The following is a 15,967-nucleotide window of genomic DNA, read 5'->3' as shown; positions in this document are numbered from 1 at the left end:
ATAAAACTTGTTTTTGTTAAATCAGTGCCTTTTATTGTGTTGCCATCCTTCCGTTGTAGGCAATGGTGCATAGCTTTCCATATTACACCTTTATATTACATTTTTGTTGGGTGTAATACAAAAGACAATAAATAAAGATGAAGACAATGTTAAAAAACCATTCCAGATTCAAAATGGCTTCAGAAAAAAAATTCCAATAAAACCACAGAAAACTCATGTAAACTCATGTAAACAATGGCTTAAGATTTGATGAAACTACAGATTCTTGCCCCTCAGTACTTCACCATAACTATACACTCAGAAAAAATTAACGCTAACACAAAATGACTAATGTTTTATGAGTATTCAAATAATTTGTAAACTAATATTATTTGTGTACCTGTCACAAATTGGGACTGTCCTCTGAAGCTGGTTTTTGTTTAACAGGTAGCAATGTAGTGCCTAGAAGACCTCTTCTTAAAACATAAGGGCAAGAAGGACCACTAGGGATGTCAGCAAAGCCTAAAAGAAAAGGTTTGAGATATTTACAACAGCATTAATAATTATATTGTTTAATATATGTAAGTACAAAAAGATGTAAGATGCAAAGCACTTCAGTTTTGATAAACTGCTTGTAAGATATTTTCCACTCTGTTCTCCTAACATCATTTATGAGCTTGAACAGAAATATACCAGACCCACAAATATCCAAGATTTAAACAAAACACACACACACACACACACACACACACACACACACACGCACAAACCCTCATAAAGAAGAATTAACAAAACAATATGTGCATGGCTAACACAAGTTGGTCCTTATTATAGAGGATTTAATGCACATTATAAATAAATACAGCTTGCATTCTTCCCTAAATGCCACTGTCTCCTCTTATCATCTAAACTTGCTCCATCTGGCCAAAACTACTCTGCCTCCTGCCACGGTATTACTACTGTCCCACTACAGGTTCTGTGTCAATCACAAGGCATAAAATGGAAGCTGGGTTCTTTGAATTGTTGTGGCAGAACTTAAACCTACAGTAGCCAAATTCTAAAAATGCCCCTGAAGATAACTACCCCTAAAGGGTCAAACTGGCCCTTGCTGCTCTCATATTTACAGTAGATATCAGGTTATTCCGTCTTATCTGCAACAAACTACACCAAAAATGTCTATGCTATTTCCATTTCTCTCCTCAGGTCAGATAGCAGAGGACTATACTTCTAAGTAGGGATGCACCGATACCACTTTTTTGGAAAACGAGTACGAGTACGAGTACTTGCATTTCAGTACTCGCCGATACCGAGTACTTGCCGATACCGAGTACTTAATAAAAACATGATTTAAATTTACAGGTAACAGCTTTAGTCATATAATTTAACAAAAAAAAAACAAGAAACTCTCGTCTATCCACTGGGAGCTTAGGCTAATTAGCGACACAGGGCTAACACTGCTTGTCCAAATATCCGTGGTGAAACTAAACGAAGAGGAGGCTTGCAGTAGGCTGTGGATATGTTTTTTCACGGAGTCGTGTAGTTTAGGCAGCTCTGTGTCAGTCATGTAGCGGCGGCTTGGGACATCATATCTGGGCTCCAGAACATGGAGGAGACGCAGGAATCCCACATTTTCTACCTCCGAGAGTGGCTGGTCACTCAATGCAATGTACTCGATAATTGCCTGTGTTATTTTCACAGCACGTGGATTGTCTCTGGACATTTTCTCTCGTCTTGCAAGAGTTTGCTGCAGCGTGGGTTGTGTTGGTTTAGAAGCATGGGTAAACTCTTTGTACTCGTTGTCGTGTTGGGATTTTAGGTGCTTGATTAAATTACTTGTGTTAAATGCGCTACCTTTTGAGCCTCCTCTGGACAATTTCGCTGAGCACAATTTGCAGTCCGCCTTTGTTTTGTCGTCTTCATTCACTTTGAAATAGTTCCACACGGCTGACATGTCTCGCCTCACCTTGCCTTCTCCCCGCTCTGAGCTGCAGCCGGGGCCTGGGGGCGGGCACTCGGTACCTGTGATTAACCCCTTACACGCCGCTCAAACATAGACATTTCTCAGACCGTGGTATCGGTCCCCGGTATCGGGGGACTTTTAACGAGTACGAGTACTTTAGAAAATGTGGTATCGAGGCCGATACCAGATACCCGTTTCGGTATCGGTGCATCCCTACTTCTAAGTGACCTGACTTATTAGCATTTTTCCTCTTTTTGTTTCTTTTGACCAGAAGCTTGCTATTGGGGTCCAATCATATTGAATGAGCAGACTGATCATGACATACCAATTTCATTCATCAAACCGTAATTCTAAATATCAACCACTAAAATTAAAAATATGTAAAATATGTTCAAGATACAGTATATGTAAGACTTCAGTCATCTGAAAAGTACTTTTAAAAATGTGTATGGGCTTATACAGTGTCAAATATAGAATTGTAACAGTATTGTTTTTTTAAAAATCAAGTTGTGAAATTTTTTATCTTTATTGTTGGGAACAATGCATCAATTCAGGGACTTAGCCAATATGTGCAACATTCACTTTTAAGTACAAATGTATTACCAGCAAGGACCTCAATGTACCCAGAGAAGAAGTTTCTGGGTACAGCTTTAAATAAACACCGAGAAAGAAGGAAAAAAAAACCTCCAACATCTTTAGTAATATTCTCACAAAGTATAAAATGCAGTCAAAGAGAGTAGCTAAATAAAAAAAATAAGTAAACAAATATTTGAACAAAACGTTAGCCACTCACAGACAAAAAATCAATACAAAATCAAAAACAACCAGAACAAAGAAGAAATACAAATAAAAATAAGACTAAAAACATGAACACAGGAAATACCTCATTAGTTTAATGATGTTTTATGGTAAGTACTAAAACATTTTAACTATACATCTTTTGTAAAAATATAAAGCAAATAAATGAGCATCTACTTAATATAAATTATTTAGTGATCTAATGTAGAAACATTGGCTTTTCTGAAGCAAATTTAAGTTTTTCAGGATGCAATTACATCCATTGAGCCATGGGTACTGAGTGATACCCATGCAAAAAATCAAAGACGACAAGAGAAGCCCCTTTCACAACATTACCTCAAGCTTGTACAGCATTTCATCTTTTTATATATATATATATATAAACAAAAGTAACAACTCAGGCTGAAGTTTCATTTCACAATAAAAAGAATTGACAGAGTTTCATAAAGTGGTAATAATGTATATTGTGTCTCAGTGATGGGCAGTTTGTCACTTTCCAATGGAATCCCTTAGTCACAGTTGCATTTACAGTACAGTGATCCCTCGCTATATCGCGCTTCGCCTTTCGCGGCTTCACTCTATCGCGGATTTTATATGTAAGCATATTTAAATATATATCGCAGATTTTTTGCTGGTTCGCGGATTTCTGAGGACAATGGGTCTTGTAATTTCTGGTACATGCTTCCTCAGTTGGTTTGCCCAGTTGATTTCATACAAGGGACGCTATTGGCAGATGGCTGAGAAGCTACCCAACTTACTTTCTCTCTCTCTCTCTTGCGCTGACTTTCTCTGATCCTGACGTAGGGGGTGTGAGCAGGGGGGTTGTTCGCACACCTAGACGATACGGACACTCGTCTAAAAATGCTGAAAGATTATCTTCACGTTGCTACCTTCTGTGTGCAGCTTAAAAGTACTTAAAAGCCAAACAGCCCTATTGATTTGTTTGCTTTCCTCTCTGTTTCCTTTGAAGAGGAAGATATGTTTGCATTCTTTTAATTGCGAGACAGAACTGTCATCTCTGTCTTGTCATGGAGCACAGTTTAAACTTTTGAAAAAGAGACAAATGTTCGTTTGCAGTGTTTGAATAACGTTCCTGTCTCTCTACAACCTCCTGTGTTTCTGCGCAAATCTGTGACCCAAGCATGACAATATAAAAATAACCATATAAACATATGGTTTCTACTTCGCGGATTTTCTTATTTCGCGGGTGGCTCTGGAACGCAACCCCCGCGATGGAGGAGGGATTACTGTATACTCACACATAAATGAATGCATGCTGATATAAAAAAAGGAAAAAATGTGTTTTAGAACAATGAATTATAAACCTTTTCTTCTTATTTGCTGAAACAATTTAGATTTGAGAGTCAGGGGATATATGAAGACATAACTGCTATTAGTGATTGCACCATTATAAAATAAACATACTATTCAATCCTCTGTAGAATACTTAATACTTATGTGACAAATATGGCATTACGGTCTCTGTTGACTTAAATATTGATCAAATATGGCATGTTCCATATGCAAGTAACACAGCTTCACTCTGTCAGGTTCATACTGGGACTCCAGCGCTGCCTTTTGTTTTGTTTCATTGTAAGCATCTTTTTATCTTTCATTTAGTACCTGTTTTGTTTATATTACAGGTGTGTGGCTCTTTTGAAATGAAATTTTTTTCAGGAATTTGTGACTTTTAGTAGATTATTATAGAATTGTTTCCTTATTATTATTAATACAGAAATCAACACCAGACACAAAAAGTTAGTTCTCAAAAATACAAAAATAACGCAAGCAAATGTTAAAACAAAGCAAGAAACCCCTGAACCACCAATTAAAAGCATTTAGCAACCATCAAAAAAAACCTAGTGACAGAGAACATGAATAAAAATGTTAACATTCATCAGTTAGCTTGTATCAGCAATAATAAAACTGATAGGATTCAGGATTCTATTTCTTAAACTTGAGCTATCTAACCTGCTGCAGCTGTGCTAGAACTTGTAAGCATCCATCATAGCAAGGAAAAACTGACTGTCTTCTTGTTTTTATATCAGAATTTAAAAAGACCATTTTAAAGAGTCTTTTTCAATGCAAACAATGTTCATTTATGTTACCTCAGACTAAGCTAATATACAATTTCAAACACTGCGTGTATCTTGTGTGGCTGCTGACTTGACACACAATGCCTAAAACAATAAGGCATCATGAAAAAAAAAATATTAAGGCCACATGTATTAGATTTCTGCTGTAATTATAAAGGAGGAAAATGAGAAACTGAGTTCATCTTATTCCCACATATTACTAACTACACTTCCCTACAGACCTCAACTGCATCCTGTACTGCAAAGTATCAAGTCAACTCCTACATATCTAATTCATATTCCACCAGGTGCATGATTCTTTTAATAAAAAAAGAAGAATTGATTACGGACTATGTCTAACGTATCTGAACAATCACAAGTGATTTTATCTGGCTTTCTCACATGCATTCCAAGCAGGCAGTTCAAAACATGCCACTCTGCTTTTATTTTCCATTTGTCTGTGCAGAGAGTTTAGGGAAGGCAGATTTTTCAAGTGTCACATTCATTTGAAGTCTGAAGTCTTCACTTGCTTCTTTTATGTCATTACACAGGAGTAATAAGCACTTCATGTTCTGCTGCTGCATCATTTGCAAAAAAGTAAAAATATTAAGAAACATAACTAAAAAATACAATAAAAATAAACAACAAAAACATATGTAGCACCCAGAATATTTCACCTACATTAAACTTTTTTAGAAAATATATTTTTTAATGTGTCTATGTTAATTTTGACTTAATTTTAAAATTTGGCAGCTCTATTTCAACAATAATAACTGTCAAACTGTTCATGAAGAGTAGGCATAATTGGATCACCTTACTTTAATGTTAATTTTCAAAAATTTTGCTTACGCACTTTCCAGACATCCAGAGTTTTAATAAACAATATCTGGGAGGGGGACCATTGTGCAGTCTACTCTTTGTAAACTTCTGAAAGATGGTGGAGTATGGTTGAGAAGTAGATTTCTTGAATCATTTCTTTGTGCTTTACTGGAAATATTACATGCATAAAACGTTGTGCACACTCTAACACAAATAAACCTTAGAAGGAACATTGCTAGGCTGGACCAGCTGTGTTTCCCCTTCTCAGTGAGGATGACATCATAAACCAGTAAGTAGGCAGAAGATAATTTTTCTAAATCATTAGATGTGCTTGGTGGCAAAAAGTTCCAGATTAAAGGGTACAACTGAATGGTTTGGGAGAGCTATCCTAGCTTAATCATCAGAGGGCATGTAAGCTCCCCTTTTTTTGCATGTGACGTTTTGACCTTTCAAGAAAAGCTGTTTCTTCATAAAGAACCACTTCAAGAACTTGCCAGGTCATCTATGCAGCATTTCCTTTCAACTAGTGGGATTTGTAGAATATTTTCTTAACTTGTAAGTGAATTTAACAGTTGTTTAAATGACCTAATATTGTTCATCCCAATGATCAGTTCAATGGAAAATCCTTTTTGGGCTAAAATAAAATATGCTTTGGGTTCAAAGAGAGGTTTGGTGTTTTTGAAAATGAGACGATTTATTTGCAGAATTACTGCACTTTAAAACAGAATCACAAAAAGGAATAAACCGAACAATTCTGGATGCAGCACATGATAGAAAAACAGTATGGAGCAGTCCTGATATGTGTAAATAAAGGTTGTGACCAGTTTTGGGCCAAGTTAAACATGCAAAAGTGCATTTTCATTAGGACAGTTCATCAAGCAAGCACTGCTATTCCCTCACCCACAAGCATTTATCTAATTTCTGCATGTTCTAACAACTGATTATAACCAAACATAATCAAACCAGTAATCAAAATGCCAACTTGGCATTCACATTAACCAAGTTTATATATTTTAGTTATGTTTTGTATTGGTTCTTAAAAGCTTCTTCACTGTGAAAATTTACAGGCATATTAATGGTACACAAAGGGCGTCACTGAAAGTAACTGGAAGAGAACATTTTTCAAAAAAAGTACCAGACACACATGAAGTCATATTTAAATTTAGCAAGTTAATGATTATTACTTGCTATCTCTTTCCAAAGATTTCCAGAATCAATTGTACAAATCAACTGATGAAGGCAGAAAGAAGGGATGGTGATAAATATTTCAATGTATTATATTCAAGTTTTCTTTTACATTTATGAAAGAACATGACAACATTTAACTGTGACTTCCAAACAGTATTATAATATTTTTTACGGCAATATATCACTGAGGATATGTTTTAGGATTTTCTTTTTCTACTCCTTGTGTAAGTATGAGAATCTATGCAGGAGTGGTCATATCTGACATACAATACACTGCATTTTATTAAAGCATGCTAATACTTACTCTGACCACATTAAAGTCAAGAGTTTGGGCTCATTTGGGTTTTCAAAACATCACAAAGAAGAGATGCTCAGACTGACATATAAGGAAACATGCAGTTTGTAGGGATTGTCATAATTAAAATCATATATTCTGGTAAGCCAGAATAAGTCAAAAAGTCAAATGTTACTCCTTAACAATCTGAAGATGATAATGTTTGTTGAACAAACAGGTATTGCTAGCTAAGCACAGGGAAGGTACGATCCAACACGTGGCGAGATGTAGGCTGACTCAAATGGAGACTGGTGCGTGAGTGAGGGGGGATGCACCCCACTCCTTGGCCTGCAGCTGCTCTCTCAGATTCGCACAAATAAATCGGTACCGCAAGCAAACTATGATACTGAATACAATGAGAGAAGCCGCAAAATAAACCGGAATGTTCAAGCAAATTATAGAAAAAAACCCAATTTAAATTCGTTAAGTAGTTCTCCCGTGAAAAGCGGAAAGACATACAGACTAGGGATGCACCGATACCGAAACGGGTATCTGGTGGTATCGGCCTCGATACCACATTTTCTAAAGTACTCGTACTCGTTAAAAGTCCCCCGATACCGGGGACCGATACCACGGTCTGAGAAATATCTATGTTTGAGCGGCGTGTAAGGGGTTAATCACAGGCGCCGAGTGCCTGCCCCCAGGCCCCGGCTGCAGCTCAGAGCGGGGAGAAGGCAAGGTGAGGCGAGACATATCAGCCGTGTGGAACTATTTCAAAGTGAATGAAGACGACAAAACAAAGGCGGACTGCAAATTGTGCTCAGCGAAATTGTCCAGAGGAGGCTCAAAAGGTAGCGCATTTAACACAAGTAATTTAATCAAGCACCTAAAATCCCAACACGACAACGAGTACAAAGAGTTTACCCACGCTTCTAAACCAACACAACCCACGCTGCAACAAACTCTTGCAAGACGAGAGAAAATGTCCAGAGACAATCCACGTGCTGTGAAAATAACACAGGCAATTATCGAGTACATTGCATTGAGTGACCAGCCACTCTCGGAGGTAGAAAATGTGGGATTCCTGCGTCTCCTCCATGTTCTGGAGCCCAGATATGATATCCCAAGCCGCCGCTACATGACTGACACGGAGCTGCCTAAAACTACACGACTCTGTGAAAAAACATATCCACAGCCTACTGCAAGCCTCCTCTGCATTTAGTTTCACCACGGATAGACGAGAGTTTCTTGTTTTTTTTGTTAAATTATATGACTAAAGCTGTTACCTGTAAATTTAAATCATGTTTTTATTAAGTACTCGGTATCGGCGAGTACTGAAATGCAAGTACTCGTACTCGTTTTCCAAAAAAGTGGTATCGGTGCATCCCTAATACAGACACATACTGGATTATATATATAAATAGAATAATGGATATAATTAAATATAATGCAGACAAGCAGGACTTCTCACCTAAAACCACTCTTCATGTTTCCCTGCAATATTTACATACTCTTCCAGATACTATGTTTGCTCACTTCCTGATGACCATCTTGGCAGTGTTCTCAATTAATATGAGAAAAATGAACCAGGAAATTAAATGAAAAAAAGGGCAGAAAGGCCAGACAAAAATCACAGTTAGTGGCCAGGGGAGCTTTCAGAGAATCAAATGTCAAAACCAAAACTCAAAAGGCAAAAATAGAGTTTGGCGAACAGGAAACCTGAACTCTCTCAGGATTTTGGCCCCTAACTATCTAGAAAGACTTTCTTTGTCATTGCTTTGATCTGTCAAGGGATACTGAAGAAGCTGCATGCCACCATTTTATGGTGGAAGCCTGATGCTGTCATGTACCACATCACTGATAGTCAAATGATAGCAATGGGGCCTGGTCATTAAAAACAAAGGGTGTCTAAAAAAGATGACTAATAATAAAAATGATTAAACTAAGAAGTAATACTAACCAAAAAAGTACCTTAAAAAACAAATGAACTTAACCCAAAACCAATAATTACCACACTGCAGGAGCTGCAACATATCTCCATTGGCTAAAAAAGAGAGGTTAATGTTTGTAAAATAAGGAAAGTTAAATGAATGCCTTCTTGGACATGGAACTTATATTAGTATTTGAGAATTTAATAATGTTGTGTTTGAAGCTTTAAGGGTGTATTGTGACAGTAGCAAGGTAATGGCCTATTTCCAACTCATGGAAATGTACATGAACACAGCACTTGGAAATATACAGTGGCATGCAAAAGTTTGGGCACCCTTGCTTAAAATGTCTGCTACTGTGAATAGTTATGTGAGCAGAAGATGAATTGATCACCAAAAGGCATAAAGTTCAAGATGATACATTCCTTTAATATTTTAAACAAGATTTCATTTTTCTGCGGTGGGTTGGCACCCTGCCCAGGATTGGTTCCTGCCTTGTGCCCTGTGTTGGCTGGGATTGGCTCCAGCAGACCCCCCCGTGACCCTGTGTTCGGATTCAGCGGGTTGGAAAATGGATGGATGGATTTCATTTTTATTTCCATCATTCACAGGTACAACATACCAAAAAAAAATTAAAACGGCCTGAAGCAAAAATTTGGGCACCCGACATGGTCAGTACTTAGCAAGTATCACACCTTGTAAACACTTTTTATGGCCAGCAATGAGTCTTTCAATTTTTACTTGGGGTATTTTCACCCATTCATCCTTGCAAAAGGCTTCTAATTCTGCAAGATTCTTGGACCATCTTGCATGTACTGTTCTTTTGAAATCTGTAATCTGTAAAGGCAATGGCAAAACCATCAGCTTGGGCCTCTTCAGGTATTCCATTGTAGATTTTGAGGTGTGTTTCAAAACATTATCTTGTTGTAGGACCCATTATCTTTTTAGCTTCAACTTTTTTAAAGATGGTATGATGTTTGCTTCCAGAACTTGCTGTTATTTATTTGGATCCATTCTTCCCTCTACAAATGACATATTCCCCATGCCACTGGCTGCAACACAAGCCCAAAGCATGATCGATCCACCCCCATGCTTAACAGTCAGAGACATGTTCTTTTCCTAGAATTCAGCACCATTTTTTTCTCCAAACATACCTTTGCACACTGTGGCCAAAAAGTTCTATTTTAACTTGATTAGTTGAAAGTTCTTTTGCAGTCAAATGGGAGAGTGTATTTGCCTTTCTAATAATCCAATGAGCAGTTGTTTCAAAAAGTTTTCTTGGTCTTCCAGACCTCCACAGTTCTTGTTAACTGCCATCTCTTAATAACATTACGAACTAAGGAAACAGCTATCTGAAAATACTTTGCTATCTTCTTGTGGCCTTCTGAATTATTTTTTTACAGAGTGGTAGGCAGCTGCTTAGACATGCCCATGGCTGCTGATTGTTGGGACAAGGTTTGAGGAGTCATTATAGCTTTGTAATTTGCATCACCTGGAGTTTCCTAACAATGGTTTAACAAGCCATTGCCCTAATGACCCAATTAAGGTCTGAGATCTTGGTAAAAGTTATCTGAGAACTAAAATATCCTAGGGTGCCCAAACGTTTGCATGGTGCTCCTTTCCTTTTATTCACTGTACAATTATACAAAACAAAAGCAATACATTAATCATGCATAAAATGCTGAAAAGAAATGTGTTATCTTTTAAGTTTATGCCTTTTGGTGATCAGTTCATCTTCTGCTCACTTAACTATTTACAGTAACAGACATTTTAAGCAAGGGTGCACAGACATTTGCACTGCAAATGCATAGGGGGTGTATTATAAAATATTTTAAAAACAAAACAATCTGATTTCAATTATTGGTTAAAAGCTCTACTACAAACATAACAGCTCATCTCACAAGACTCACCCAGCGCAAAGGTCACATTATGCAGTAATGTATATGTCATAGTGCTGGGAGGTATACCAGTTCATATCGAAAACCATTTTTTATTTTTCTTACGATATGGATTTTTCTTATACCGCAACACCAGTTTAAATAGCCTAAACAATGTTCGGAAAGTGGCGCATCGGGAAACTGTTTAAGGGGGGACCTTTTTCACTGCTACACTGCTAAACACGAATGCAACGGAGTACATGCGTCAGTGGAGGTACTGCGCGGTGAAAATGGACGGAGAACATTCCGAAACTGAAACTGTAGCAGACGATACAGTTGAACATGATGACAGAGAAGAACTTTTGCCGAAAAAAGGAGTCACATCTGTTGTATAGAGATACTTTGGTTTTAAAAGGTTGATGTGGACCATTATTATTTTCAACTTTGTGAATGCTGTTTCTATAGTACTGGATAATACTGCAAGCCAAGTAGCACTTGTTTTATTTTATTATTTTTCAATACTGTGTAATGTACCTGGGTACTGTGTAATAGTGTGACGATGCCGGTCCCATGCAGACTCCCTCTTTCCACATGGGAATCTGTTGAACCAACACCGTCGATAGTTATGACAAATCTCACTGAAACCAGGGGATGGTGTAAAGTGCTCAAGTGCTTTTATTAAAAACAGTCAAAAGTAAAACCAAAAGTGTCCATTGTGCAGTGTTCAAAAAAACAAAAAACAAATAGCAAATCCATAAAACCAGTAAAACGTGGGGATAAAATCCATAATAAATAACTGTTAAAATGCAGTCTCTCTCCTCAACCGATCGCAGCCCACCACCTTCTGTCTCCCCAGCACACCCATCACTGGTGTTGCTGGTGGATCCTCTACAGCACGAACTTCTTTCTGCTGACCCCCATCTTGGCTGCCACCACACTGCGCAGCCAGACCGTCCGAGATCGGCACACCTCCCATCTTCCTTCGCGCTCACTCAGTCGATCCATTGGGAAGTCTTAAATCTTGCTCGCCCCACTCTACACACTTAGTCAGTGGGGCGAACCAGCCCCTAGAGTACCTCAGCCTGCGCTCCCCTCATGGAGCTCCAGCTCATGCTGCCTTCACCTTCCTGGTGTCTGGATCGTCTTCCATGACTGCCTTTTCCCTTCTTTAACCTCCTTCTGTTCTTTTCTTTTTTTCCTTTCCCCTATCTTGCCAGCCCATAAATATACGTCTCCGTGGGCGCAGTGTCTTAATCACACGCCTCAGGAAGCCAATGAAGCAATTGAGAACGATCACACCCACACGTGCAGATGCGACTTGGCCCAATTACCTCATCAACTCCCCGCGGTCGTGCAATCACGCCCACAGAGACAGACACAGCTAACTGGATTTAACAACTGGCCATATTTTTTTGTTGAAGCCGCGGACCCGCTATACCACAAATAACATTATAAATGCAAGTTGCAGTTTTATTATTTATGTATATAATGCATTTTACAATATGATTGTTCAGTTGGTAAAGATGTCATCACCAAGTTGCACTTGTTTTATTTTTATTTGGTGAATACTGGGTAATGTACCTGGGCTTGTAGCCTTGAAGTAACAGTATTATTACTGGAAGTTGTACTATTATTTATTTTATTGTTGTTATTTATTAGTTTAAATATTATGCAGTTTAATGATGGTAAAGTTGTTTAAAAAGTCACTTTAACGTGTCAGTGGACAGAGATTGTTAACATTAACAGAAAGTGTAGTTGGTTTACAAAAAATATTTATTATTTATTCGTTTTCTAAGATAGGTTCAGTTCAATACAAATTTTGACAAGCACCTCTGGATATTTTACTAAGTCTAAATGCCTCTTTGGATGGTTGAAAATATGTTGTCAAAATTATATTTTAAGTTGTTTGCAAAATTTGTTCAATAAAAAGGTTCTATATTTTGACTGCAAACTGTCATGCAATGCGATTCCTTCTCTTCATTAGTACCACCCCCTTGATGGGGCTATGCAAGCCTGTATTAATACTTGTGTGCACATTAAAATGTTTTTTTTTTTTTTTGTACAATGTACAAGTCTCATGACAGTGGAATTGGTTATTCTTAGCCAGTCTCCTGCAGTAATTGCAGTGGAAAATGTGGTTAACATCCGCTCATGCATGGAAAAAAAAAATCCCGTTGAATACCGTGAAACCAGTACAATTTTGAAAAATACCATGATATAGAATTTTGGTCATACCGCCCAGCACTAATATGTCAGATGAACTGTAACAGTCTTCCCGTAAGGAATACTGAGATACTGCACATAAAAAGTCCATTGTTGTCTCTTAGTGAGTTACTTTTTACCAAAGCTTATATTTGACATCAAGGAAGTATTGTTTCTATTATTTATATGCATTCTAAATCTCAATCAAAAGTATGCAATCGGTGTAAATTGAAAAATATATTACAAGTGTATCAATTTCAAATAAAACACTGCTGTAACACAGCATGTAGCATAAAAAACTCAATAACCTAATGTATTCTCAGTGACCTTTCATTTGATACTTCCTTTAATCTAACAGTATTGTCAGGAGATGAACTAAACTTCTACAGAAAGTTGCTCCAACAAAGCTAAAGGCAGATGTCCAAATAAATTAAGTGATCTAATGCTTTTCTTTAGATCTTTACTTTTTCCTTGTTACTCTTTGTCCTTCAGGATCTACTTGGACAATAATCCAGCCACACTTACAGATACACAGTAAAATAAAGTATCATCCACTGTACAAAAATTGGGAAAAAAAGGCATTTGAGATTTGCCAGAAAGCACTAATAACAAACACAGCAAAATAAATAAGGAGTACTGACAGGGCAGATAACAGGCAAACTAATGGGGAAAACCACAAGAATACTTTACTACAAGTATTCCAAAGATATAACGTCACAAAGCAATCTGTATGAAAGAAACAGTCAAGCTAGTGAGTATACATATAAATGAGGAAAACAAAAATGCTGGATTTAATTTAAATGACTGGGCATAGTACTAAGAGGAAGCTGAAGTGGAAACAGTAGACAGGATCATGATAGAGACCAAAAAACATTTGGAAATAAAGGCAAAATGGAGCAGATAACACTTACTATAAAATTCACTCTTATTGTTTAATCAATTTTAAAATCTGTGATATCTGAAAGATTGACAACTCACCTTTCATTACCACTTCTGGCAGGCCATAAGGTTCATACTCTGTATCATCATATGCTACTGACAATCGATTGCGATTCCTCAGAATCCGCTCGGCTATTTCAGCTGGGTTAGACTCTAGTGGAAATGCTAGCGATAAGAGTTTATCATCTCCCAATGAGCTGCTGTCCTCAATATCCTCTATCTCAGTTTCAATTTCTAGTTTATTCTCTTCTGGTCCAAATATAAGTTCTGTCTGTGTTTGTGAATCTTTCCATGCTTTCTGCCAGTTGCAGTTATTCTCTGTCTGTGTTTGTTTGCTTTGCAACTCTGCCACTGCAGACATTGTACGGTCTTTTAATTTTTGTGAGAAGATGGATACCATGTCATGCTCTGTCTGTGTCCAGACTGACTGCACATCTCTATGTAAAGGACACACATTTTCAATCTTTCTTTGAACCTTAGTATGAATTTCTGTTTGGCTACTGGAAGGGAGTAATTCAGTACCACAAAGCTCCTTTGTAATCATTTCACCATCCATCCAAGACTTTTCATTTAGTGGCTTGCTTTCACTTGAGGTACTGCTGACTGTGTAATCAGATCGTTCTAAAGTCAAGTCACTGCACAGATGGAGACTAGTTTCTGCTTCAGAAGGTGTTGCTCCTAAATGCTTCTTCAGGGACTCAGGCCATGTAAGTAATGCATAATCTGGTATATAAAAAAAGAGAAAACAGAATAGTTTAAGAGAACACAGATACAGAAAACAAGTACAAACTAATCATTTATACTTATTGATTAGGATATATACTACATGTTCATAATATGTTTAATTTTGATTTTGAGTTCATGCATCCTAAATTTTTTTCTGACATTAGTATGATAAAAGACTTTATTTATAAATCCCAAATTGTTAAATATATAAATTAAGCCAGAATTGCAATATTTGGATTAATTCTGATTTTTACGACATAAAAACTGCACCAAAATAAAGGAAATCCAATAATATTTATATCACAACATACAATTACAAGAATCGTAAGAAAAAAAACTATATTTGAAGTTCTTCAGACAATTAAATAAAACACATTGCTAAAAATAACTAAAGTTCTCTAAAGTGTCTGACAGAGCAAATACTTTTTTTTAATAAAGTGAATTAAAATTGTCTCATTATTATGTTGTTAATCTTTAAGTGGCTAACCACTTTTACAGGTAACAGACAAATGGATTATAGGCACTCCACTCTAAAACAGGAGTGATAGTCTTAACATTTCATATATTTGCAAAAACAATCAGTGTTTCTGTAAATATTTTACTAAATCTAAGTTCCAAAAAACAAGCGAAACATAAGAAGGATGGGATTCTCCAACACCACAGAAATTCTGGATCCAAGCAAACACCTAAAAGATTATGGGCATATATTTTTAAAATGTTGAGGCTATAGTCCTTTTTGACTGTGTGCCCCAAATGGCCGATGTAACCGATCCAAATTATGCTTGGACAAGTAGTGCTGTCAACCACCCACCTTTATGACAATGCCCATGCTCACACTATATGAATGACAAAATCTACTCTGCAAAGCTGTGGATTTAATGAGATGCCACTCTATTCTCCAGATCTGGCCCAGTGTGAATACCACCCATTCTCCAATTTAAAAAACAGAGCTGTGGTGGCAATGCAATAAGCTGAAGGGTGGCAGGGCACCAAGGATTTAGTAACAGTCTCTAGATAATTCTAGGGAATTAATCCAGGATGTCCTGGATTTGCTGCATGTCTTCTTGCAGTGGTCCCTGTGTGTGAGAGACATCCAAAGCAAATTCATTACATGACCACACAACACAATTTAGCTCCTCTTAATTTGATAAGGCTACAGTTCTACTATGACATTGTCCTGTATCATTTAGTTCCTCATTCTG

General features: G+C 37.2%; 1 protein-coding gene across 2 annotated transcripts in view; it reads right to left on the bottom strand.

The window, feature by feature from the left end:
* Positions 1–15,967, bottom strand: part of LOC114653894 (centromere protein F-like) — a 71,147-nt gene that overhangs the window by 10,381 nt on the left and 44,799 nt on the right. For both annotated transcript variants that reach the window (XM_028804451.2, XM_051930441.1), the window contains exons 14-15: positions 14,079–14,762; positions 380–501 (exon numbers count right to left, since the gene is read on the bottom strand). In XM_028804451.2, coding sequence (XP_028660284.2) covers positions 383–501; positions 14,079–14,762 — 803 coding nt within the window. In that variant the 3' untranslated portion in view covers positions 380–382. The remainder of the gene's footprint in view (positions 1–379; positions 502–14,078; positions 14,763–15,967) is intronic.

The sequence above is a fragment of the Erpetoichthys calabaricus genome, chromosome 1 (assembly GCF_900747795.2).
Source record: "Erpetoichthys calabaricus chromosome 1, fErpCal1.3, whole genome shotgun sequence".
NCBI classification, from domain to species: Eukaryota; Metazoa; Chordata; class Cladistia; order Polypteriformes; family Polypteridae; genus Erpetoichthys; species Erpetoichthys calabaricus.
The sequence above is the reverse complement of the archived record's forward strand: the minus strand, read 5'-3'. Positions and strand labels throughout refer to the sequence as shown.